This window comes from Pseudophryne corroboree, chromosome 10 (assembly GCF_028390025.1).
Source record: "Pseudophryne corroboree isolate aPseCor3 chromosome 10, aPseCor3.hap2, whole genome shotgun sequence".
NCBI classification, from domain to species: domain Eukaryota; kingdom Metazoa; phylum Chordata; class Amphibia; order Anura; family Myobatrachidae; genus Pseudophryne; species Pseudophryne corroboree.
The window spans coordinates 123,689,012-123,716,004 of NC_086453.1; the positions used below are offsets into that span (position 1 = coordinate 123,689,012).

The window sequence follows — 26,993 nt, forward strand, 5'->3', positions numbered from 1 at the left end:
GAGGAGGGTCATAGGGGGAGGAGCCAGTGCACACCACCTGATCCTAAAGCTTTACTTTTTGTGCCCTGTCTCCTGCGGAGCCGCTATTCCCCATGGTCCTTTCAGGAACCCCAGCATCCACTAGGACGATAGAGAAAAAGGCAATTTATCTGAGTTGCAAAAAAGGATGATTATCGGCTTTCTGGCCAGGGGTGGCAGTATTTCTGAAATAGCGCAGTTTGTGACCGGTTCACGCATTGCTGTGGTGAAGATGTGTCGTGACTGGACAAATGGCACCATTATGAATATCCAATATGGAAACTGCGGAGCACCTCGTGCCATTAATTTAAGAAGTGAACGTTGGCTACGAAGGTGCATGAGGGTCGACCGCCACGTTACATTGGAGCAGTTCTCCATCAAAATGAACCTGGGGACTACCAGACGTGTACCTATAACGGCAGTTCAGCCCATCTACACTAGCTGCTGTACGTGCTGCACATGACGATTACTCTAGTTATAAGCCGGTTGCCACAATAATGTGACTCGACCGTGAACATCACAATATTAGATGCCACTACTGTCTTTGTAAAATGAGTTGCGCTGAGCAATAACAGACATCCACACATGCGAGGCAAATGCTAGTATATAATATACATTTTGGTTAAGGGAACATATAAATGAGTAAGCGAAGCTGGTGGTCTCCTCTTTTTGGTGTCACAGCATGAAGATTGTGTCACAGTCCTGTCTTGTAATAAATGTGTTATTTATATCATCAGTAGGAGAGATCTGTTTGTTGAACACAGCTCATCTGCCCATGTTTTACTGTACATTCACTGTTTTATTTTATTCTGACAGGTGTTTTACCAGCGTGCTGATATGGCTATCGGCTCTCTTACTATAAATGAGGAACGATCTGAGATTATTGACTTTTCAGTCCCTTTTGTGGAAACAGGAATCAGCGTGATGGTATCCAGAAGCAATGGAACAGTGTCCCCATCAGCATTTTTAGGTAACAATGTAACTCATATGTCTAATCATCCAGTTTAGGTTAATATCAGTAAAACATATCTGTAAAGTTTACTTTTAATATTGCCATTTAATATCTATTTGACAAATGCTATAAAGGAAGCAGCCTTCCACTTTACAAAGCCTTTGTTCATATTTCTACAGAAAGCCTTCATAAAATAATGCAGCAAACAGTAGAAGATATAAATGAACCCAAAAAAACAATAAAAACTAATGAGTGTATCAAAATAACAGCGCTTCACAGATGTGATATAAATATTTTATTGGTGCTCCCACTTTCAGCAGACCATTATGAACATTTGATCTAACCATAAAATATTGATGCCATCTTAACAAAAATATGTACAAAGAAAAGTATGAATGTTGAATCTAAGATGTGACTAGAAATCTATGTTTTTGTGAGTGAATAGATAGACAAGCAGTTTATCTATACAGGCACATACAGATTTAGCTGCGCTCATCCAGACAGCGGCACGGCCGCACAGGCACACACGCCACGCTAAGGCACGGATGCACCTTAGTACGCCGAGCTGCGGCTTAATATAGTAACTACTGTATGGTTGAAAAAAGACAATTGTCCATTGAGTTCAACCCGTTTGTGGTCTCCTATGCAGTTTTATTTTAGGACTAGTTATTTTTATGTTAGTGCCAATGTATTCTTATGGGCGTACTTAGATTCAGGCGTGAGTCCTAGTCGTGGGCACACTTCCCGCGAATACGGCAAGCTGCAGGCTAGATGAGCGTGGCTACATCTGTATGGTCAAAATGTCACCATTCACAATGCTGACAGGCACAATATCGACAGCTCACGTTAGTGTTATGGTTAGGCTGCTATGAAGTATTGGCTGCCAATAGGTTAGGGTTAGGCTGTCAATAGGGATAGGCTGCCAAACTTGTTGCATCACTCAGGCAATGTCACAAATATTCAGCCTCAGAAATTAAAACAGTTGGTGCTCGTTCTTCTGCTTGCTGGGTGATCTGACTTGAAAAGTCCAGGCAGCTGCATATTAAATATTTAGGGTAAATAAGTAAAGCAGGCTTTCTCATACTATTAACACTTGCACAAAGAATTAGGGACAAATACATCTTCAAAATACTCCCTTTAAGGGTCCCTTTTTGTATTTCCTCTAATAAATTAGTAAAATAAAATAGTAATAACTCAATTAAATACTTATTGAGAACGAGATATCCAGTGGAAGATGCCAATATGCTTCCCATTTACACTGTAATGAAACCATGATTTTGCTATATAGCGTATAGTGAGTATATAGGCTACAGTTTTGCAATATGGATTATTTCAAAGCAGTCTTTACGGTGTGCATGCATGACCCAATGGCTGGACATCCTTAGTGATACAGGGGAGCAAGGGTGTATCTAGGAGTCTGGGCGCCCATGGCAAAGTAAGGGACTGGTGCCCCCCATATTTGAAATAGGGGAGGTGCATGTGCAAAAAAGGGACATGATATTGTGGGAAAGGGGCATGACCATACAATAGATCCCCCAATTCAAATTACGCTACATAGTAGTAACCCTTATACACATTATAGGGTATACTCAATTGAAGTCAAAAGCTGCCATCTGTCGAAAACACGGTAGTTTTTGACTTTTTTAGGTCGGAAGGGGTTCCGACCTATTCAATCTAACCCCAATTTATTAGACAAGTCGAGGAATTTAACTTGTCGAATAGCACGTGGATCAGCGGAATAGCTGCCGATCCGTGTGCTTGTGTCGAAAACGGGGCCCCCTTTTCGACCATCTCAATTCGACTTTAAAAAAAGTCGAAGTGAGATGCAGGAGCAGAGACAGGGAGAGCCGCGGGCAGACAGGGAGAGCAGCGCCAGAGGATGTATCACAGCCGCCGCTCACAGCAGCGTCCACCCAGCTCCAGCAAGTGAGACCTCACTTGCTGGAGCCAGGTGGACGCTGCCGTGAGCGGCGGCTGTGATTTGGGGACGGGGAGAGGCAGAGGCGGGGGGATGTTGAGACGGGGGAGAGCCGTGGGCAGATGGGGAGAGCAGCGCTACAGCAGCGGTGTAGTGCTGCTTTCCCCCGTCTGCCCGCAGCTCTCCCCTGTCTAAGCTCCCGCATCTCAATCTGACTTTTATTAAAGTCGAATTGAGAATGCATTGAATAGCCCAGGTTGGATCCATTTCGACAAATGAATGTCAAAATGGATCATACTTCAATTTAATATACCCCTTTGTCCACACAGTAGCAGTTCCCTTTACACATTATGCCCACACAGTAATTCTTATAACACTGAGGAGACATCAGCAGTGCCTGGCCTGGCTGAGGAAGCAATGCCACCCAAGGCCAGGTAGTATAATCAAATAGTAGTGCAAAGAAGTGCAGTGCAGCGCACTACCCAGTGGTGCAAGTAGAAAAAAGTCTTAGTGATACTGTGTGCGCATGCCTTTGGCCAAAAAATGGGTGTGGCCACACCACATGGGGCGTGGCCAATGAAAATGGAGCCATGATACACTTATGACCCCAATAGTGCAGTGCCAGATACACATATGCCCCCAATAGTGCAAGATACATACACGCCCCCACAGTGCCAGATACACACATGCCCACACAGTGTCAGATACACACATGCACCCATAGTGCCAGATACACATAAGTCCCCACAGTGCCAAATATGCCCCCATGATGCTAGCTATGCCCCCACAGTGCCAGATACATACATGCCACCACAGTGCCAGATATGCCTTCACAGTGACAGATATGCCCCCACAGTGCCAGATATGCACCCACATTGCCAGATATGCCCCCACATTGCCAGATACACATGCCCCCACGGTGCCAGATATGCCCTTATAGTGCCACATATGCCCCCACAGTCATATATTCATAGTCCCCATCCCCCTCCCAGCACATAGCCATAGTCCCCTCCCAGTAGATAGCTATAGCCCCCACCTCCCCAAGCAATAGCCGTAGTCCCACTCAGCAAATAGCCGTAGTCTCCACCCCTCCCAACAATGTCATACAATAGTCCCCACCCCCTCCCATCACATAACAATAGTTCCCTGCCATCATCGCCATATTCCCCCTCCCTGCACATAGCCCCTCACCTCCCCAAGCACTTAGCCATAGTCCCCATCCCAGCACATAGCTGTAGTCCGCCCTTAGCACATAGTAGTAGTCTCCCCTACTCCCAGCACACACATAACCTCTCCACACAGCACATAGCCCTAGTCCCCACCCCACAACATCCCAGCAGATAGCCATAGAGTCTGGCAATATCTGCTGTGCCGAGCTGCCTGGGATGGCGGGTGGAGGATCGCTCAGAAGGTAGGAGCTGGCGCCGGTGTCTGTCACCGCAACAAACTACATGAAGAAACTGAAAATAAACTACAGCTCCCAGCAGCCCTTGCCACCGGGAGCTCCCGACAGCAAGGGTTGCTGGGAGTAGTAGTTTATTTTCGGTTTCTTCCCTGTAGTGCATTGCGGTGCTGGACACTGGGGCCAGCTCCTGCCTGCTGAGCAATCCTCCACCCTCCATCCCAGGCAATGCACAGGCAGCTCAGCACAGCAGGTATTGCCAGACACTACGGCTTAAAAGATTCCACCCATTGGCCGAGGGTAGCACCGTCAGAAGGCACCCCCTGCTTGGCTGGTGCCCCTGGCGGGTAGTTACACCCCTGCAGGGGAGGACCTTTCACCTTTTTGATCAGCGTGAAAGAGTTGTTATTACCATTTGCCTTTTCAGCTGCATTTCTGAGCAGCTGTCCCGGGATGAGCTGGGGCTGAAGGTGGACATGGAGGCGGAGCCATCAATGGTGACTTACCAGCCAGCTCCTGCCTGCTGAGCGATCCTCCACCCGCCATCCCAGGCAGCTCGGCACAGCAGGTATTGCCAGACTCTATGGCTATCTGCTGGGATGTTGTCGGGTGGGGACTAGGGCTATGTGCTGTGTGCTCCATCTCTGCAAAGGCTTATGGGGGTTGCTGTGCACTCAGCTAGGCTAGTGGCCATTTATCTTTATCCTTCATGGATTTCAGCTAACCCTGCCGCCGCGGCAGACGACCAGCATGGGGGATGACGAGCAGCCACTGAGGGGACGACCAGACCGGCCAAACGGAATCCGGTCCGGCATCCCATTATACCAAACCGCCCCTGTATAAGTGTCAGAATATTAGGACTTCAATATTTTCACCATCAGACTTAGGGGTCTATTTATTAAAATTATTTTTACTAAAATAATGTGAAAATGATGTGAAAACACCCTTTTTCACATTATTTTAGTATCACCTGAATGTATTAAAGGGCATTTGGAGCAGTTTTCATGAAAAACTGCTCCAAACCCTTTAATACACTTTTTATTAGTAACCCACATCGCATTCCCCATACTTATAATGGGAAATGTGATGTGGCCAAATTTACTAAAAAAAATGTGAAAAAATACCGCAGTGTGCCCTATGATAATCACGCCAGCTCAGGCTGGTGAGTTCACAGGGCAGCACTGTGATATGCACCCTTTTGCCCAGCTTTATCTGCCCCCAGCAGTGCCAGATACACATTATATGCCCCCAGCAGTGCCAGATACACATTATAGGCCCCCACAGTGGCAGATACACACTATAGGCTCCCACAGTTTCAGATACACGTGAGAAAGCTGAGCGGGGACCCGGCAGAGTGATCAGCTCGGTGTGTCCGATGGACACACAAGCTGATCACAGTGTAAAAAAAAAAGTAAAAAACCCCAACATACCTGTCCAGGGAGCCGGTGTCCGCTGCTCCGGTGAGCGCTGCATAGCGCCGGGTCCCCCATATGCTGTGATGTGACCCCAGTGCAGTAAAGTGACGCTGCAAAATGGCAGCGCACTTTACAGCACCGGGAGTTACAGCGCAGGAGAAGGACTCGGTGCCCGACAGCCTCCTGAAGCAGCGCGGACCGGCTCCCTGGACAGGTGAGTATATTGACCTTCTGGGGGGAATCCGCAGCACGCGGGGGTAGTCGCGATGGGAGGGTCAACCGGGATGCGGCGGTAGTGACGATGTCAGTGGGGGCGGCACATGCGCAGTAGGACATTGGGGTATTTCTTCCAAAAAATACCCCGATGATGCTTCGAAGAGGCATCGTAGGGACAGAGCTTGACCGCAAGCTCTGTTCCCGCATGCGATAATTGATACATCCCTGCAATGTAGTCAATTATCGCAGTGCGAGTTGGGGCGATTTTATCACCTGTCATCTGCATCCTGGATGCAGATGGTGATAAATAGGCCCCTTACTCTGCGATACTTTCACCTGGATGAATTACCTTTGCTGCCTCCTCCCTGCTCCCAAATGGTATCATACTTTCAATCACTGACAGTCTGATGCCGATCTGTGCTCTGCGTTGCTGACCCGTACCACATATACACAGTATGGATCTGGCACATATCTCACGTACATAACACCAGTCAGGGCCGGCTCCAGACATGTTCCACTCGAGCGGCCGCACAGGGCGCCACCCTTCATGTGTGCCGCTATTTATTGTGCCATATTGGAGCCTGCTTCTGGAGCTCTGCCAGTCTTATAAAAGCTGTCCCAGTCCGCCCCTCCTACTAGCAGTGGCTGCGATGATGGGGGAGTGTTGTGGGCGGACCAGTGCTAGCTTATAGAGTGTGTGCTGACTTTGTGCGGCGTCTGCGCATGATGTCAGACGCCGCCTAGCGCAGTTCCTGCCCGCACACAGTCAGTGTAATGTGCTGCGTGGCCAGTGCCCGGGAGAGGGATAAGTGCGGCTTCAGGCAGTGGGCCGTGGGAGACGAGAGTGAGGGGCAGGAGAGGCACATGCTGCGCTCTTCTCCCCTCACACAGAGAGTAGCGGTGGCAGCGCAGGAGCAGCAGGATAAGGCCAGCGGTGGTGATCAGCACTATAGGGGGCACGTATATATGACACTGGGGGGACACTTGTATCTGACACTGTGGGGGCGCACGTGTATCTGACACTGTGGGGGGGCACATGTATCTGACACCATGGGGGCACGTGTATCGGACACTGTGGGAGGGGCACGAGAATCTGAAACTGTGGGGAGGCATGTGTATCTGACAGTAGGGGCACGTGTATATGACTGTGGGGGGGCGCATGTGTATCTGACACTGTGGGGGGCACGTGTATCTGACACTGTGGGGGGGCACGTGTATCAGGCACTGTGGGAGGGCACGTGTATCTGACACTGTAGGAGGGCACATGTGTCTGACACTGTGGGAGGGCACGTGCATCTGACACTGTGGGAGGGCACGTGTGTCTGACACTGTGGGAGGGCACGTGTATCTGACACTGTGGGAGGGCATGTGTATCTGACACTGTGGGAGGGCATGTGTATCTGACACTGGGGTGCACATGTATCTGTAACTGTGGGAGCCTATAATGTGTATCTGGCACTGTGGGGGCCTACAATGTGTATCTGGCCCTGCTGGGGGCATATATTGTGTATCTGGCACTGCTGGGGGCATATAATGTGTATCTGGCACTGCTGGGGGCATACAATGTGTATCTGGCACTGCTGTGGGCATATAATGTGTATCTGGCACTGCTGGGGGCATTTAATGTGTATTTGGAACTGCTAGCAGCATATAATGTATATCTGGCACTGCTGGGGGCATATAATGTGTATCTGGCATGACACTGCTGGCGGCATATAATGTGTATCTGGCACGGCACTGCTGGGGGCATATAATGTGTATCTGGCACTATACTGGAGACATTATGTGTAAGGCTGTTAATTGTGTGTAGAGGGGGTGTCAAAATATATTTACAGTTTGATAATATAAAGATGCGAGGCCACACCCACTTTTTCAGGTGTGCGCGCACCTTCGGCGCGCATCTCCAGATTTTCTTGCTTGGGGCGCTGGTAGGCCTGGAGCCAGCCCTGACACCAGTACGCACTAGCAGCAGGACATGACACAAGCCCAGTATTTGTACAAGGAGCATTTTGTATAGAAGCCTTTGGAGCTTGCCTCAGTACACAGAGCCTGGCATTTATCAGCAGCATACTGTACTTTGAGAACATATATTTTTCATTTATTTTGTATTAAATATCAAACACATTGCATGCTGTTATATTTAGATTCATATAGTATAACATTTTGTGATCTGTCTTTGGAATTACGTATGCAACACTGACCTTTATTTTTAATCAAATCTATTTGGAAAAAGAAGGCTTAATATCACCCTCCAGCAGGCAATAAGTGCTCTATAACACATGAAAATTTAGACTGCTTGTGGCACACTCATGGAGTTTAATACAAGTTCTCGGAATTCAAAATGAGGCACTAAGTAGTCGTATGATGGAAAATAATGTCACTTTAGATAAGCTGTGTGTTTATGAGTTTGCATAATCTCTATACAGAAGACAACACAACAGTAGTTTGCAGGAATCTATGACCTGCAAACTTCCTTTGTTCTAGGGAATAGGATTGCCACCTAGCAACAGCAGGTGGGTTATGTAGTAAGCATCATGATTTTCCGCTGTAAGGCAGGGAAGTGACATTTTTAAATCACTAACCTGCCGACACTAGCAGTGAAGTTGCACTTGCCCAGCAGGCTAGGTTGTGCACAGGTCACATGCACACTAGCAACTGGGCGGGGCTAACACTCACTGAATCAGATTTTTCAAAGTTTACTGGTAGCAATCCTAATAACAAGAACACCTGTCGGTGAGTATTGTGTGTGTTGGAACAAACGAGAGTAATACCTACAAATTTAGATCTGAACTGACTGAACCATTTATTTAGGCATACAATGCTGGTGAGGCTTGTGAAAGGCAAACCCTGAGAAGAAATAACATATATATATATACTGTATATATAAATATATATTCACATACCCTCCAACATGACCCGCCCCACTAGGTACAAAATGCTCTGTTTCTGGACTTCCCTCTTAATTTATTATTGCCATCACCTGTGAAGAAACAGCTTTCTTATCATTTAACTAGTTCAACACAGGTGATGGAAATCATAAATTAAGAGGGAAGTCCAGAAACAGAGCATTTTGTACCTAGTGGGGCGGGTCATGTTGGAGGGTCTGTATTCACTCTTTTAACTCTAGTTATATTTGTACTGTATAATATGTATAAGCAGAACAAGAAATGGAAGCAAGAACAACTTTCTTAGAATTGTAGACAATTGCAGTTGGAATAACAATAAGTGTACACAACTAGAGAATAAAGTCTTGTGTGTGAAATGACTTTTTTCGGCTATATTTGTCTTGTTTTCCAGAAATGGATGGCAAAACAATATTATAAAGAAACCTTTGTTTTGCAAGTAAACAAACAGAAAAAAAAAAGGGGGGGCCTTAATTTCTAGGGTCCTCAGTAGCCAGACTCTGTAATATTCATCTACCTGAAAAGACAATAGACTAATGTCTGGAAGAGTAACCAACAGAGAGCAACAGCTACTTTGTAATAATAACAATAATTATTATTATTTTTTGGGAGGGTGGGATGGGCGCTTTTGCTAGGTGACAATCCTATTCCCTAGAACAAAGGAAGTTTGCATGTCATAGATTCCTGCAAACTACTGTTTGTTCGTCGGGAGGATTGCCACCTAGCAACAGCAGGTGGGCAGACTACCACACACCTGTTGGTTGTCCTGAGAGACCTAATCTATTCTTCATCATAAGTCACATTAATGACAAATGAGCCTTGTATATAATTATTTGTAAGAGAAGACCTTCTGAGATACCTTCATATTGCTAACTTTTCTCAAAAGTGGCCTTTGAGTAGTGTCATATCCATTGAAGTTGAGGGTATATCAGTGTGTGAGGTAAATTTCCCTTCAAGCTAATTGGAGGGTATAGGAGGCAAACCTCCTGATCGCCAGTCTCCGTAGTATTTTGCCAATGCACGTGCAGATGACCAGCTTGCAGCGTGCATGATAGCTTGACATGGCAAGACCTTGAAGCAGCTTTGGAAGCAGTGTCACCCAGTAAAGAGAGGCCTTTAAATTGAGAAATATCAATATCAGACACTATCATGTGACAATATATTCTGTAGGGTGGAGGGTTTAGCTGTACAGAAAGGTTTTGTAAACTTATAAATAATTGCTGTATATTGTAACAAGTGGGGTAAGAGCAAGGTAAGTAGATAAACAGGATACAATGTAATGGTTTGGTTCTTTATCATCTTTACTTTTTCTAATTCTACTAAGAATTCTACATAAGAGATGTTTTGGTATGACCCTTAAGAATAATTTGGTACACTTTTGGGGTTGAGAATGGTTTGATAAAAAGAGAATAAGCTCAACTCCTCTTATTTGCAAATGCTAAAGCTAAGAGGGAAGCCAGTGTCTTAGAAATCGACATAATAGATAATAAGGAAATCAAGGTAGTCAAAGAGAGGAAAGGTAATCTGCAAGATAGATAATATTTCCAGACAGGTTTATTGCTTTTAGCATTATGTTCCTTTCTACGATCTCCTGCAAAATGTCCAAATCTGCCATGCAAAGGAACAATAAAAGATTTTCTCTATTCTGTTATGTAGGACATAGCTGTCATATTGTCCAGAGCAGAACTAGAGTATTGTGTGTCTAGAGAGGTTAAAGAGATTCAACAGTTATTTTCCAGCTCTAAGTTCTAAGGTACTTTTAGAAAGGCTATTTTCTTCTGTGACAATTCTCCTTGTATGGATCTTTGTTGGGAGAAGTTATCGTATCCCAGATGAGACATATCTGATGTTATCATTAAAATCAGTAGAGGGTCTAATGCGGGCCTGTAATTTGGAAATTGGCAGAGAATTCCAACTGGATATCTCCCATATGACATGGGAAGATAGGTATGCTTGACTAGCAGTGACAGGTTTTTAAGAAACTCCTGGAGAGCTAGTGAGTTCCTGCATAGGAGAGAAAACGTGTAAGAGAGATCTACCTTTGTCCTGGTTAGTGCCGCTAAATCATTGAGAGAAATTGTTGGCTTTGGCAAGAAAGTCAGAACCAATCTCTCCATTGCTCCCCATTTCTTTGGAGGAGGCAGGTTCCATTATTCAAAGCATGTACTGTAAAGAAGGGATGCTTTATCATGATTCAACCTTAGGGATCTTGCCTATAAATGCCGCTGCTCTGTTGACTGCCCCAATATGGCAGTTTATGATAAAGGCCAATTCTATTATGAAAGATACTAAGTCCCTGTGGTGTATGATTTTAACAAATTGTTTATGTATACCACTCTCTAGACTCCATATGGTTGGAGAAATGTGGTGACTACTATTGTTCCAATAGGTAAAATATAAGGTGTGTTTGAGAAGCAAAATAACATGACAGGACACTGGAATAAAAGCATTTTTTAATAAAATTTAAACATACTGTTGTATAGATGTATGGAAATGGGAAGGAAAGCATTCTGGAGATCTATTTTAACGCATAATCCATTCTGGTTTAGTAAAAAGTAAATGCCAATGAAACTCTCCACACGGAATCATATGGGTTTTGAAAAGCTGTTTTGCACTCTTACATTTAATACTGGTCTGAATGACAAATGTTAATTTTTATTTTATGTATTTAGTTATTTTTGATTGGGAAGTTATAACTGATCAGCTATGCAAAAATGGGGTTTCCATCTCTAATTTGTTCTAGTCAGAGAACAGTTTGTAATATTTAATTCAGACAGGACTGCATTTCAAATGGTTTACTGTATATGCCTTTGATGAGAAATTAAATTAGTGGCAAGTTGACACCAACTTGTATTGTCTTTAGCCATTTTGTCTGTGGTAAGCTCTCTTTACTAAAGTCTAGCTCTGGAAGCACAATGCACAAAGAGCTTCATACAATATGTTCACCTTGAGCTCTAGGCTTCAGCACCACAAGGATCCTGTGAACCATATAACAAGACATTACTCCTGACAGAAACCCTGGTCCAACCAGGTCTACGTGTGAGAGACTAGAATATTCCAGATACTTTTGTTCTAGTTTTGATAAGTCTGCTCTAGCGAACGATGATACAGATGTAAAATAGTTAACCGCTTGTCCCACAATGCAGTAGCCCTGCTGATAACTTTTAGAAGGGAGCAAGAAAAAGTGTATCCAGGGAGCATACAGATTATCTTTCCTTCCTGCCTAGCCCAGGACATATAGCAGAGGACCTGCTGCAGCTGTAATTTTAATAGTTTTTCTCAGAGTTTTATTTGAGAAATCAGCAGTTTATCACACAATAATGCATTAAGAGCTGCATCAAAAACTGTGAGAAGAGAATTGGCATATCAAGCAGGCCTATGTAATCCTCAGCGCCATATATTATATTATATTATAAGTGTAGACCTGAATGCCTGTTTAGAATTTTCATGCACCTCAGATTGCGAATGCAAAGCCCAGTGTGAGGATGGAGTATAGGTTAGGCAGAGGTGTCCTGGCAGCTAGAGCCACACCTGCAACCTGGCATTAGGATTCCCATTCAGAAGTGTTGAATTTATTATGAAGGGAAAGTTTTAGTGACATTGGCCAGCAGTCACATTATCTCTTATTCAGAGATGGGTTTCTAATGTTTTTGTCAACTACAGGCAATATCAGGGAACATTGTGTGTACGCCTCAGCTGACATCCCTGTGAGGATTTATTTATTTATTTTAGTGGCAACATCAGTCTTGAACATGTGCCTACCTCAGACAATGGTTTATTATGATCGGAGTCCATTTTCTACCTCAGAGTCTGAGGGATTATTATATTTCCTCACAACTACTGTACTACGTGAGGATGATGATAGCACAGTGACAAACCTTTGTGTGTGTGTGTTACTTTTGTATATTCATGCCTGATACATTGAGAGGTAAAGTATACAGTATACTGTATCTTTGACAGAAACCAGCGCTGCATTATCTATCATCGGTCTCTGACAGAAAGCTCCTCAGTACCCAGTGTGACATTGAAGACACAGCTGTCTCAATCCTTTCCTCAGACTCTGCATCTACCACAGAGGAGGGACTTGAGGATTAAGCAGTAAGGAAAGGACCAGCATTGGGTTTGTCATGAGAGTACCCTTTAATCATATTTTGGGTCTCCACTTGCTGCCAGCTCCGGGCAGAGGTATATTGCCAGCTACGGGCAGTACTGTTCTGTCAGCTCCGGACAGGATAGGTTTGCCTGCTATGGGCAGTTTCAGGGAGAGATAAATAGATTGGCCTGAACAGGCACCCCTGTGAGAAATCCATATTATTTGTATTTATTTAGTTATATTTGATAGCAACAAACTTACCATAATATAGAGAAAGACCAGAATGATTAGCTCAGAGTTGTACCTCAGAATGTGAATTGACCATCAGGTATTATTTCTGAAGGATTTCTTATTCCCTCTGATAAATACTGTGTCTCAGATGAGGGAGTAGTGGACACTGATATAACCTTTACCAAGGATTTTATGTCCATTTTTGCAATATATGAGGAAATAACAGTGTGTCAGCCAGAGAGACTGAGACTGTGTCCTCATCCTTCAGCGCTGAAGAAAAATCTGATTCAGTGAGTCCTAGGCCCGCCCAGTTGCTAGTGTGCATGTGACCTGTGCACAACCTAGCCTGCTGGGCAAGTGCAACTTCACTGCTAGTGTCGGCAGGTTAGTGATTTAAAAATGTCACTTCCCTGCCTTACAGCGGAAAATCATGATGCTTACTACATAACCCACCTGCTGTTGCTAGGTGGCAATCCTCCCGACGAACAAACACTAAAGCTTATTAGTAATGGTAACTATGTGAATGGGTTATGTAGATCACGTGTTAAATTATTTGATCTGCTCCTTTTATTCTATACTTTCCTCAACAAAGAGAGAAAATCCTGATTAAAGCACCATTCATATTGCCACAATAATAATATTAAACAGTGCTTAATAAAACTTCTGTCCGCTATAGTTCTACAGTCTAAAGAGGACATACAGTCTATTTACCAAATTCTACGGTGACTTTAGAAAATACATTGAAACAAATCATTTTAAGACTTAATTCACAAATGAATAAACTAAGGTTTTTAAATGTGTATTTATGCAACCAGGATGATTAGAAGCCCCAAATATTTTAATTATAAATTTAAAATGTGTTTTGTACATTGGACAAATGTTGAAGTTGAATACATGTTTGTCTTTGGGTAACTTATACTAATCTGTGGTCTACAGCAGTGGTTCTCAACCTTGGTCCTCAAGTACCCCCAACAGTTCATGTTTTCCAGGTCTCCTCACAGGATTGCAAGTGAAATAATTTGATCCACCTGTGGGTCTTTCTACTGCAAGGTACACTGGGCTCCACAAGGAATTACATCGGGGTGTAGAGTAGGATCTTGATCCTAGCCGCCAACAGGGTCAAAGCTTTTGACTGTTCCCAAGATGCACAGTGCCGCCTCCTCTATAACCCCGCCTCCATGCCAGTGAGCTTGGTTTGTAAGTTGGTGCCTTGCAGTATGCAGGCACTTAACAGGAGGCTGCCCTAAGCAGCCTTTTCAGAGCTTTGTTTTACAAACTGAACAGAGAAAATGTAAAGAAGACTTCCAGGGCTGCTGCAGGCAAAGTCTAACAGACTTTTCTGCATGCAGCTCCATCACTCCCAGCGGCGCTGTATACTCCCGCGCCGCGGTTGCCCGGTCACTGCAGCGGAGGCGCCGGCTTCTACCATCCTAACGTGAGTCACACACACGCCGCCATCTCCCGGATCGCGGGGCCGCAGACAAGGGGGAGGTAAGGGGCTTCTGTGTCGCACTTTACCGCACGCGGTGGCGTGAACACTGATTACTGGGCAGCTTGCTCCACTAGCCAGCAGGGTTATATTATAGGCACAGGTCAAGGGGGATGTTGTACCAAGTTCCCCCCGCTTTAACTTTACTGCCCGCACACCCGGTGGGGTTGCCAGCAGGGGGAGCGGGTCGGACCTGAGCCCCCAGCCCCAGGGCACCATTTCAGCAATGTTCCCGCCCTGGAGCTGCTTCCCTCTCCCTCATTCCCGATCAGCAGCCATTGCAAACAGAGCCTTGCTGTTTCCTGGGATTGCTGGGGCAAATCCACCTCTGTGGAACCGCCTGACTGCCAGTGCTGTGCTTCTTACAGGACACTTGAGTATTCTACCTACCACTGGGACTGTGTTAGTTAAGAAAGAGTGCATACTTTCAGGGTTGTGTGGTACAAACACCCTGTGATATACATCCAGTGCTTATTGTGTTCGTTATATCTATAGTTATCACATATAGACATACTGAGTATTACTTTGTATTGCTAGTCCAGTGCAGTTTATGGTACATAATTTCTGCATGGTACGCTTGTGACTATATATATGTGTGTGCATGTAGCTGCTGCCTGGTTGCCTTATTGCAGGGTATTTCACTCAGTGGGCTATTCCTATATTGCTATACCTGAGGGGGCCAAGTGTTTCAGGTTTTTCTCTGCAAATAATATAGGATTGTTTCACAAGATATACTAACGGGGTATTTTTACTTGTGATTTATAGTCACCACATATTCTATATCTATTGAACTCCCGGTCTGTGCCTTCTTAGGCTCCTTCTCTGAGAGTTTTCGTTACGTATAGTGCTGCTAGATTTTGTACCGGGTTGCCCATTACTGTGCACATAGTTATGTCTATTACACGTGGCAACGACGTTGGGGTCTCTCCCACACTGCGTGGTTGTGAGGCCGCGGACGTAATGGAGGCTAATTAAGCAGCTGAGAGTTCAGGTTCAGGGGGTTCCTTACCCCCCAGAGGGTCGGTAGCGCTTGGGGCATCACAAGACCCACCTTGGGCTACATTCTCTACATTGTTAAACACGCTTGTAACTAAATTGACGCCCCCTGTGGGACCACCTGTGCCACTACCACAGTTTATGGTCCCCGCCATGGGCGGATCAGCTTTCCACTCAGTTACAGCATTTGAACAGATCCATGTCTAAATCTAAGGGTCACTCTCACCCGCATAAGACTAAGTCGTCTTCTAGAAGGGCGATTACCTCCTTCCAACCCACGTTTTTGACCAATACGTCTTCTGAGGAGGACGGTGCATATACTGACCCCGCTGACACTGACGCTGATGTTTCAGACGGGGAGGGGAAGTCATCCGTGGATGTCTCGGATTTGCTTGAGGTGATACGGCTCATTCTTCAAGTGTCTGACGATTCTGAGTCTGAAACCGTCTCCAAGAAACCGGATAGGTTTAAGCGTAAGAAGGTGGTTAAACAAGTTTTATCCTACTCTAAACCTGATTGACATACATCAGGAATCCTGGGAAAAATCCGGGAACAAAATTTACACTGAATAAGAGACTGTTGGCTCGCTATCCTCTCTCTGTGGAGGTGTGTAAAAATTGGGAAACTCCTCCGCCTGTAGATTCTCATGTGGCACGCATGGTTGTTTCCTCTGCTCTGCCAGTAACTACCATCACCTCTCAGAAGGAACCAACGGATCATCGTGTGGAGGGCTGTTTAAAAGCAATTTATACCCTTTCGGGGGCTGTGCAAAGACCAACTATTGCAGCGACCTGGGCTGCTGAAGCTGTTGAGGCGTGGGCTCAGGAGCTTGAGGCGGAACTGCCTTCTGATGCATCTGAGCATGCTCGACAATGTCTCTCATATATTGCCACGGCTTCTCTGTACCGTAAGGAGGCAGCCTCCGATGCCGGGGTGCTCGCGGCCAAGGCTGCTACTGCATCCGTTTTGGCCAGACGTATCCTATGGTTGAGATCCTGGTCGGTGTATTTGGATTCCAAGAAAACCCTGGAGGTGCTTCCTTTCAAGGGAGACATTCTCTTTGGAGAAGACCTCAATAAGATTGTGGCCGATCTGGCTACTGCTAAAACAGCCTGCTTAACTAGTACGGCTCCATCTGCACAGAAGGCTAAAAGTACTTTCCCTCTGCCCTTTTGTACTCCAGGTAAAGCAAAAGGTCAGGCGTACCCAAAGCAAGCTCATGCTCCCAGGCCTGCCAAGCCCAGACCGAAGCGTGCTTGGGCCGCTCGTCAGCCGGCTTCCAAAACTGACAAGTCGGCCACATGACAGGGCGAGCCTCCCTATGGGGGATCCCAGGGCGGGGGACTGACTTCTAGGTTTTACCCAGGAATGGTTAAAGACCACTTCGAATACCTGGATGAGGGAAGTCGTTGCTCGAGGTTACGCCATACCCTTCAAGAATTGTCCACCTCATTGATTTTGCCCGACAGATGTGCCTCTGGATCTGGCAAAAGCAAACATGTTGCACTCGGTGGTACATTCCTTCCTGTCCACAGGAGTGGTGGTACAGGTGCCTCTGACTCAGAGGAGCAAGGGGTTATATTCACTGCTGTTTCTAGTCCTGAAAATAAACAGGTCCTCACAGCCCATTCTCAATCTGAAGTCCTTGAACAAGCATGTGCGGATCTCCAAGTTCCGGATGGAAACGCTGCACTCTATTGTTCTGACCACGGAGCCTGGGGACTATATGGTCTCCCTGGACATACAGGATGCCTACCTACATATTCCTATTGCGGTATCTCATCAGCAGTACCTGCGGTTTGCGGTGAGCAGCTTCATACCAATTTGGGCGTTACCCTTTGGTTTGACGACGGCTCCGCAGGTTTTCACCAAAGTAATGGCAGTCATGACGGCTACACTCCGCCGTCAAGGGGTCAGGATACTACCATACCTAGATGATTTTTTGATCCTGGCGAGTTCCCCAGAAATTCTCCTGTGTCATCTCCATCTGATGGTCCAGTGCATGGTTCCGGCTTGGAGCATGGTACACCTGGGAGTGTTGTTGGACACTCACAACCAGCGGTTGTTCTTGTCTCAGGAGAAAGTCCTGAAACTTCAGGACAAGATCCGATGCTTCCTATCCCGTCTGCAAGTGTCGATTCATTCGGCAAGTGTTAGGTCTCATGGTGTCGGCTTTCAACAAGGTGGAGTATGCTCAATTCCATTATCAGCCTCTACAGAAGTTGATTCTGTCCAAGTGGGACGGCCCGCCTCACCGGATCAGATCTCACATGATCTCCCTATCTCTGGAGGTCCGCCTGTCACTGAGCTGGTGGCTGCAGGACCAACAATTGAACAGGGGTCATCCCTTGATATCCAACTGGTTCCTGCTGACGACTGATGCCAGTCTGAGAGGTTGGGGTGTGGTGTTGTAGCAACACTCTCTTCAGGGTCGGTGGACCAAGGAGGAGTCGCTACTCCCGATAAACATTCTGGAACTGCGGGCAGTGTTCAATGCGTTGACAATGGCCCAGCATCTAATACAGAACAGACCTGTTCAAGTACAATCGGACAACGCCACCACGGTGGCGTATATCAATAATCAGGGCGGCACTCGAAGCCGCATGGGAATGAAGGAAGTATCAAGGATTCTTCAGTGGGCAGAATGCCATCTGCCGGCCATATCAGCAGTGTTCATTTCGGGCGATCTGAACTGGGAGGCGGACTATCTCAGTCGTCAGGACGTGCACGCCAGAGAATGGAGCCTCCATCCAGAGGTGTTTCAACTTCTCGTAGACAAGTGGGGCCTCCCAGATGTGGACCTGATGGCGTCTCGACACAATCAGAAGGTTCTGGTCTTCAGAGCAAGGACAAGGGATCCTCAAGAGGCGTTCGTGGATGCTTTGTCAATCCCGTGGAACATTCAGCTGCCGTATGTGTTCCCTCCGGTGTCACTCCTGCCCAGAGTAATACGGAAGTTCAAGCAAGAAGGAGGAAACCTTCTTTTAGTCGCTCCAGCGTGGCCCAGACGGCACTGGTTCTCCGATCTACAGGGCCTCTCGTTGGATCGTGCCCTTCTACTTCCACAACGACCAGACCTCCTCATTCAGGACTCGTGTGTTTACCAGGATATGGCCCGGCTGGCTGTGACGGCATGGCTCTTGAAGCTTCCATCCTGAGGGCCAGGGTTTTTTCTGAGGCGGTCATTCAAACTATGTTGAAGGCCCGTAAGCCGGCTTCTGCTCTGGAATGCTTACTTTACTTGGTGTGTGTCTCACAATCATGACGTTTTCAAGTTTAGTATGGCCAAACTATTGGCCTTTCTGCAACAAGGCCTGGATTTGGGCGTGCGTCTGGCCTCCCTCAAGGTGCATATCTCTGCCTTGTCGGTTTGGTTTCAGAGAAAGATCCCTACCCTACCTGATGTCCTGATTCACTCAGGGTGTGTGGAGGATTCAGCCTCCTTATGTGCCACCTGTGGCTCCTTGGGATTTGTCGGTGGTCTTGGAGGCCTTACAAGAGTCTCCGTTTGAGCCTCTTACCTCTGCTGACCTTAAGTGGCTTTCCCTTAAGGTCTTGTTTTTGCTGGCTATTGCTTCAGCTAGGAGGGTCTCGGACTTGGGTGCCTTATCCTATTAGTCTTCCTATTTGATTTTTCACCGTGACTGGGCGGTGCTTCGAACGCGCCCGGGTTATTTACCCAAGGTGGTGTCTTCCACCTTAACCAGGAGATTGTGGTTCCGGCCATTGATTCTCCTGAGTTGTCTTCCAAAGAGCAGTCATTGGATGTGGTATGGGCTCTCCGTATCTATGTGAAGAGAACTTCCTCCGTTAGGAAATCCGATTCTCTTTTTGTTTTGTTTGGTTTTCACAAACGTGGCTGGCCTGCTTCCAAGTAGACTTTGGCCAGATGGATTAGAATGGTGATTACACATGCTTATGTACAGGCTGGTCATCCGGTTCCTGCAACCATTAAAGTCCATTCTACTCGGTCGGTTGGACCATCTTAGGCTGCCCACCGTGGTGCGACCCTTGAACAATTTTGCAAGGCGGCCACGTGGTCCTCGGGGGAACACGTTTATAAGGTTTCCCAGGATGCTTCCTTTGGACGCCGGGTTGTTGTGCCCGCTACAGTGCGTCCCCTCCTGTGAGGAACTGTTTTAAGACATCCCCGATGTAATTCCTTGTGGAGCCCAGTATACCCCGCAGCAGAAAACGAGATTTATGGTAAGAACTTACCGTTGTTAAATCTCTTTCTGCGAGGTACACTGGGCTCCACAAGGCACCCATCCTGACGCACTTAGCTTTCTTGGGTTGGTGTTAGGATAGCCACTGACACCCTCTCCTGCGGTGAGTGTGTTGTGTAATTGGCTGCGATCGGTTGTTGTCTCTGGTACCTGCTACTGCATTGGGCTGGTTAACGAAACTGAGCTCACTGGCATGGAGGCAGGGTTATAGAGTAGGCGGCACTGTGTATCTTGGGAACAGTCAAAAGCTTTGAGCCTGTTGGTGCCTCCGATCAAGATCCTACTCTACACCGCAATGTAATTCCTTATGGAGCCCAGTGTACCTTGCAGAAAGAGATTTAACAAAAGTAAGTTCTTACCATATATCTCGTTTTTAAAATGTGTCAGTGAGTAATGAATACATCTGTTCAACTGCTTGGTAACCTGGAAAACACCAACTGTTGGGGATACTTGAGAACCGAGGTTGAGAACCACTGGACAGTATTTATATCTCAGGCATCAACACTACTGGTGTGGAAGTACACCATATAGTAATTAAGAGACAGCCATGGTATGGAGAAATTTAACTAATGCCGTAACTGGCGGTGTGCGAGTAAGGCCATTGCACAGAGCACAGTGCTTTGGGGGCGGCACTGTCAGTGGCCCACAACCCTGGTACGGCACCTGCAGCCAGTTTCATTTCTGAAGTGCCAACCGGAGCATCCTTTTGATGGTATCCAGATAGTAGATTGATGATGTATTGGTCATCAGTCAGTAGTTCGACACCATATGGTCGACATGTATTTGACTGGTGCAAAGGGTCGACAAGGTTGATAGTGCTAAAGGTTGACCGGTACAAAAGGCCAACAAGTTCAAAAGGTTGACATAACAATGGTCAACACATACAGTAAATGCTTGACAAATGTTTTTTTTATTTTTCACATGTTTTCTCAACATGTGCTTGATTTACTATCCACGTGGATATCTATTGGGAATAGTAACCTGTGGCGAGCGAAGCAGAGCTGAGCGAGTCACCTTTTCCAGTGTATGGTGAGATAAGCATGAAATATACAAGATTTGGCCCAAAAAACATGTGTTAACCATTTGCGTGTCGACCATTGTCATGTTGTGCTTTTGACCCTGTCAACCTTTTGTACCTGCCGACTTAATGCATATGAACCATTTGATGTCGACCTAATGACAATCACACCTCCTTATGACACGCCAAACAGTAGTTCCCAGTGCTGACAGGCCCGCCCCCTCTGAGCGAAATCATGCCATCAAATGCTTAGAGGGACAGGGTTGGCACTTGTCACTCTGAAGCCACTGAATGAAACAATTTGTCACATTTGGCTATTTCACAGGTCTCAAATCAACTTGCAAAATGCAAAACCTTCACTTACAGTTTGTCTGGCATGTGAAAAATTGTAGTTCAAATTAAAAATACATTTTAAATTAATCTAATTGCCTTTATGAATTGACAATTAGCTACCCCAGATTAGAAATTCAATCACATGAAATTCAAAATCCCTGGTAAGGGAAGAGCTGGTACAAGATGCAGGAGGGCGTATGCACCTGGGTCCACCTTGTCAGTAGAGATGATTGCTGGCCTTAATAATAATAATAATAATAATAATACTTTATAGTCATCAATGTTCACAAAAGTGGACAATCAATGAAACTCAAGCATGAGCAAAAACAAAGGAAAAACAAAAAGATAAAGATACAGAACACTCACTTAATCTTCAAATGTAAAATACTTATCGCCTGCGGAAAAAAACTTCCTCATAACTGAGTGGTCCTACACAAAAATGAACGATACCTCCTATTTGATGGCAACATAGAGAACATATCGCAACTTGGGTGCAACGGGTCCCTTTAGGATACTTTTCACCTTGGAAAGGAGATTTTTTTCATACAACTTTTGAATGCTAGGCAAACTAATGCCAATAATTTTACTCGCAGAGGATACAGTACCACTCTCTGAAGGCATTTTACGCTCAGCAATGGAGCAAGTACCAAACCATACCAAGATTCCAAATGTGAGGACACTTTCAATGATACAGGAATAAAACTTTATTAGTGTTTCCCTACATATACCAGACAGCCGCAATTTTCTCAGAAAAAAACATACGCTGATTGGCCTTTTTTATAACACCTAAAGGGGTGGAAAGGACTTTTCTCGCTAAAAAATCAGAAGAGTTAGGCTCTTTAACCTGCACTCCTTATGCAAATAAACCAATCTAATTTAGGAAGAGAACGTGGGCCATATGTAATAGCCAGCGAGTTACAGGAACTGGCGTGATTCTTTTGAAAAACCAACTTGGTTTTGCCTTTTAAATTATTTACACTCTAACTTTGCAAGCAGTTCTTCAGAATAGTGCCAGTTCCTGCAATATGCAGGCTGAATATATTGAATATGCGCCATGTAGCTGTCTCCATTAGATGTATTTGCTGACCAGTAAATCCTATCTTGCACTTAACAAGGAAGAAATAAGGCGTCAATAGGTTTATATTCAGTAAGCACAAGTCATGCATTGTGCTCTCTCCAAGGGGCAAAGCTTTGGCTCAGAGGGCTGCCATGTACATTTTAGTAGCCAGAAATCTATCCATCCGTGACTTTATTTTTAAATGTACTGTATGTAATAGTGTCTTTAGCCATCCTTTTTAATCATCTGGATCTGATCCAGATGAGAAAATAAGTGTACTTTGGAAATAAAGGCAGCCTTCTACATTAATGGCAGGAGGTAGAATGAAAATGCTGATCAGAGGATATTTGTTTTTCTATTATGATGCTGTGTTGCAGTGTTAAATACTGCACTATAGCTTTGCTTCTTCATTGTACAATGCTGCGCTAAAGTGTACTTTGTACAGATTGAGTGCCTGTCAGAACTTCTTACTACCGGTATATTTTCTGTGCTTGATTGTGCACTGTGAAATCCCATTTGCAGGTTCTGCAGAGCTGTCAGATAAAGCAGAGCAGGCAGGTAGCACGTTGATGATAACCTGAGAAAAATGTGGGCTATTCAAGCCTTCCTCTTAAGTAATACAGGATTTTATGTTTTAGAGCATAAAGAGAAAGAACAAGAATTTGCTTCAAAATAAAAATAATCAAGTAAAAAAAAAATTGAAAGAAATGATTGGGTACGGTGAAAATATTAGCCATAATGCTGTAATAAACAGTTTACTTGACAAGCAGAGGAAAATGGGGCAGATGTATTAACCTGGAGAAGGCATAAGGAAGTGATAAACCAGTGATATGTGCAAGGTGATAAAGGCACCAGCCAATCAGATCCTAACTATTAATTTACATATTGGAGCTGATTGGCTGGTGCCTTTATCACCTTGCACATATCACTAGTTTATCACTTCCTTATGCCTTTTACAGGTTAATACATCTGCCCCACAGTTTGTTAAATAGAATAAGACACTAGTGATTACATCCAATTTACAGCCTGATGGCGTGCCTGAAGTTGGATTCATTTGTATAATTTCTTACTGTTAATTATTACTTAAAAACATAATGTTGGATTGAGTGTTGCATAGAGCAGGGACATTTTAACACAGGAGAGGGAATGTGTGCACGTATTGTAGTTCCCCTCCAGAAAACAAATGTCACCAGTGCATGTGCACAAGATGCTGATCAGGGTCAGATTGGCCCACAGGGGTACCAGGGAAACCACTGGTAGGCTCCACTGCCCGAGTGCCCACTCCTTCCTCTAGGGATCAGGTTCCAGACTGTGCACTTGTATTATACATGGTAACATAGTAACATAGTAACATAGTATCTAAGGTTGAAAAAAGACAATTGTCCATCGAGTTCAACCTATTTGTGGTCTCCTATGCAGGATTATTTGGTATAAAATTTTGACTGAAGTTGATGACTGCCGTTACGTTTTACCCCTCTTTTTTATAATAACCATAGTGCGTAACTATGCCCCGTAACCCTGGATATCCTTATCCATTAGGAATTTATTCTTAAAGGTGTTGACTGAGTCGGCCATTACAACTCCCTCAGGCAGGGAATTCCAAACACGTATCATCCTTACCGTAAAAAAGCCTTTACGCCGTATTGTGCGGAATCTCCTCTCCTCTAACCTGAGCGAGTGTCCACGAGTTCTCTGTGTTGATCTAACCAAAAACAGGTCCTGCGCAAGATCTGTATATTGTACCCATATGTTCCATTACACTGCACTAGACTATTGTGTATTTCAAGCCTCTGTAGAGGCTGGCCACACCCCTTTTATAGGCTGGCCACACCCTTAAATATGGGCCCCTATCACTGCATTTCCCCGGTGGGCCCTTCGTGCCGCAGTCGGACACAGACTCTGGTACTGTGCTAGAGTATCCTGCACGTGTGCAATCAGGGCTTTGTCTAGAGTGTGCGAGCGTGCCGTTGTGCAGAGCGCAAGGCTCTGTCTGGCGGTTGTACCGTCACTGATCTACAGTCCCTGCATCTGGCTAGTAGGGTACCTGGAGCAGTAAACCATATCCAGGATCAGTGCTGCAATGCCATCAGAGTGTCCTTTGGATGTCCAGACATACACACTGCAGTATGTCTGCACAGCACCCCGACGCGGGTGGTCTTCAGTATGGTATGCCGGCGGTCGGGATCCCGGCACCGGTATGCTGGTCCCTGGGATCCTGGCCGCCAACCACTCATACTACACCCCCCTGGAGGATCCTGAGGATGCTCTGGGCAGTGCAGCTCTTCCCACAGCATGGGAAGACCATGCAACCAATAAAGATACACTGTTGGTTTAGAGGAGTATATAAACATGTCAAATGTGCAGATATTAAATTAGAAAACAATCTACCTCAATAACTAAGGTAGAATACACTCTATGGGGAGAAGAATGCAATTCATATAAAGCCTGCAAATGCTAAAGGAATACATAGAAAAATGCTAAATTCTGGCGTCCATAATTCTCTGGGTGGCGAGCAGCAGAACATTGTGGCGGCACACTGCTGAAAATTGATTTCAGCCCTATGAGCTCTATGACCTACCTTAAAGCTGCTGTAAGGCTAATTTCTTGGATCTCTGAGATCGCTTCCATGTGTATATAATTAACCATACACGAGCTGATAAAGGTAAATACAGTACCTTCAAAGTTGTGTGGGGCACACATTGCCATATATACTACAGTATATGGATGGCTCTAAATCAGCGGTTATTAATCTAGGCAAAAAAAAGCACTTGTTGTAATATATTATCCGCTAGTGCTAAAAGCTCGCTAGTCTTCCACCGCAAAGCAAAGCAGCTTTGTGAGATGAGCCATTCCAAAATCAAAGTTAAAGTTGAGTTCATAACCTTAGAATGAGATATCCCAGCAACCAGAATAATCTATGTATTATTCAGTAGAAAAAGATCAGCAGAATATTGTCTTTTCACATTATGCAATACAAAATATATATATATATATATATATATTTCAAGCTTTTCATATGAAGCACATTAATAATGTCATATACAGAGTTGGTGTTAAATTTATATACTGTACATTAATATTTCAGATTGCATGCATAAAAAAAGCTGCATAAAACATCACCTTTAAAGGTGTCCTAGGTCAAGCATCATCTATCTCTCCATGACTGGATGTCTCTGTAACGAATCAATATTTCTTTCTTTCTCTGACGTCCTAGTGGATGCTGGGAACTCCGAAAGGACCATGGGGAATAGCGGCTCCGCAGGAGACTGGGCACAAAAGTAAAAGCTTTAGGACTAGCTGGTGTGCACTGGCTCCTCCCCCTATGACCCTCCTCCAAGCCTCAGTTAGATTTTTGTGCCCGAACGAGAAGGGTGCAATCTAGGTGGCTCTCCTGAGCTGCTTAGAGTAAAAGTTTAAATTAGGTTTTTTATTTTCAGTGAGTCCTGCTGGCAACAGGCTCACTGCATCGAGGGACTAAGGGGAGAAGAAGCGAACTCACCTGCGTGCAGAGTGGATTGGGCTTCTTAGGCTACTGGACATTAGCTCCAGAGGGACGATCACAGGCCCAGCCATGGATGGGTCCCAGAGCCGCGCCGCCATCCCCCTTACAGAGCCAGAAGAGCAGAAGAGGTCCGGAAAATCGGCGGCAGAAGACGTCCTGTCTTCAATAAGGTAGCGCACAGCACCGCAGCTGTGCGCCATTGCTCTCAGCACACTTCACACTCCGGTCACTGAGGGTGCAGGGCGCTGGGGGGGGGCGCCCTGAGACGCAATAAAAATACCTTAGATGGCAAAAAATACATCACATATAGCTCCTGGGCTATATGGATGCATTTAACCCCTGCCAGAATACATAGAAAAACGGGAGATAAGGCCGCCGATAAGGGGGCGGAGCCTATCTCCTCAGCACACTGGCGCCATTTTCCCTCACAGCTCCGTTGGAGGGAAGCTCCCTGGCTCTCCCCTGCAGTCACTACACTACAGAAAGGGTTAAAAAAGAGAGGGGGGGGGGCACTGATTACGCGCAGTATTAAAATACAGCAGCTATAAGGGAAAAACACTTATATAAGGTTATCCCTGTATATATATATAGCGCTCTGGTGTGTGCTGGCAAACTCTCCCTCTGTCTCCCCAAAGGGCTAGTGGGGTCCTGTCCTCTATCAGAGCATTCCCTGTGTGTGTGCTGTATGTCGCTGCGTTTGTGTCGACATGTATGAGGAGAAAAATGATGTGGAGACGGAGCAGATTGCCTGTAATAGTGATGTCACCCCCTAGGGGGTCGACACCTGAGTGGATGAACTGTTGGAAGGAATTACGTGACAGTGTCAGCTCTGTATAAAAGACAGTGGTTGACATGAGACAGCCGGCTACTCAGCTTGTGTCTGTCCAGACGTCTCATAGGCCGTCAGGGGCTCTAAAGCGCCCGTTACCTCAGATGGCAGATATAGACGCCGACACGGATACTGACTCCAGTGTCGACGGTGAAGAGACAAATGTGACTTCCAGTAGGGCCACACGTTACATGATTGAGGCAATGAAAAATGAAAAATGTTTTACACATTTCTGATAATACGAGTACCACCAAAAAGGGGTATTATGTTCGGTGAGGAAAAACTACCTGTGGTTTTCCTGAATCTGAGAAATTAAATGAGGTGTGTGATGATGCGTGGGTTTCCCCCGATAACAACTGATAATTTCTAAAATGTTATTGGCATTATATCCTTTC

The 26,993-nt window shown here is 45.4% G+C and overlaps 1 protein-coding gene across 5 annotated transcripts in view; it reads left to right on the forward strand.

The window, feature by feature from the left end:
• GRIN2D (glutamate ionotropic receptor NMDA type subunit 2D) overlaps window positions 1-26,993 on the forward strand; it is a 1,339,090-nt gene that overhangs the window by 966,890 nt on the left and 345,207 nt on the right. For all 5 annotated transcript variants that reach the window (XM_063942779.1, XM_063942780.1, XM_063942778.1 and 2 more), the window contains one exon: window positions 835-988. In XM_063942779.1, the coding sequence (XP_063798849.1) occupies window positions 835-988 (154 nt within the window). The remainder of the gene's footprint in view (window positions 1-834; window positions 989-26,993) is intronic.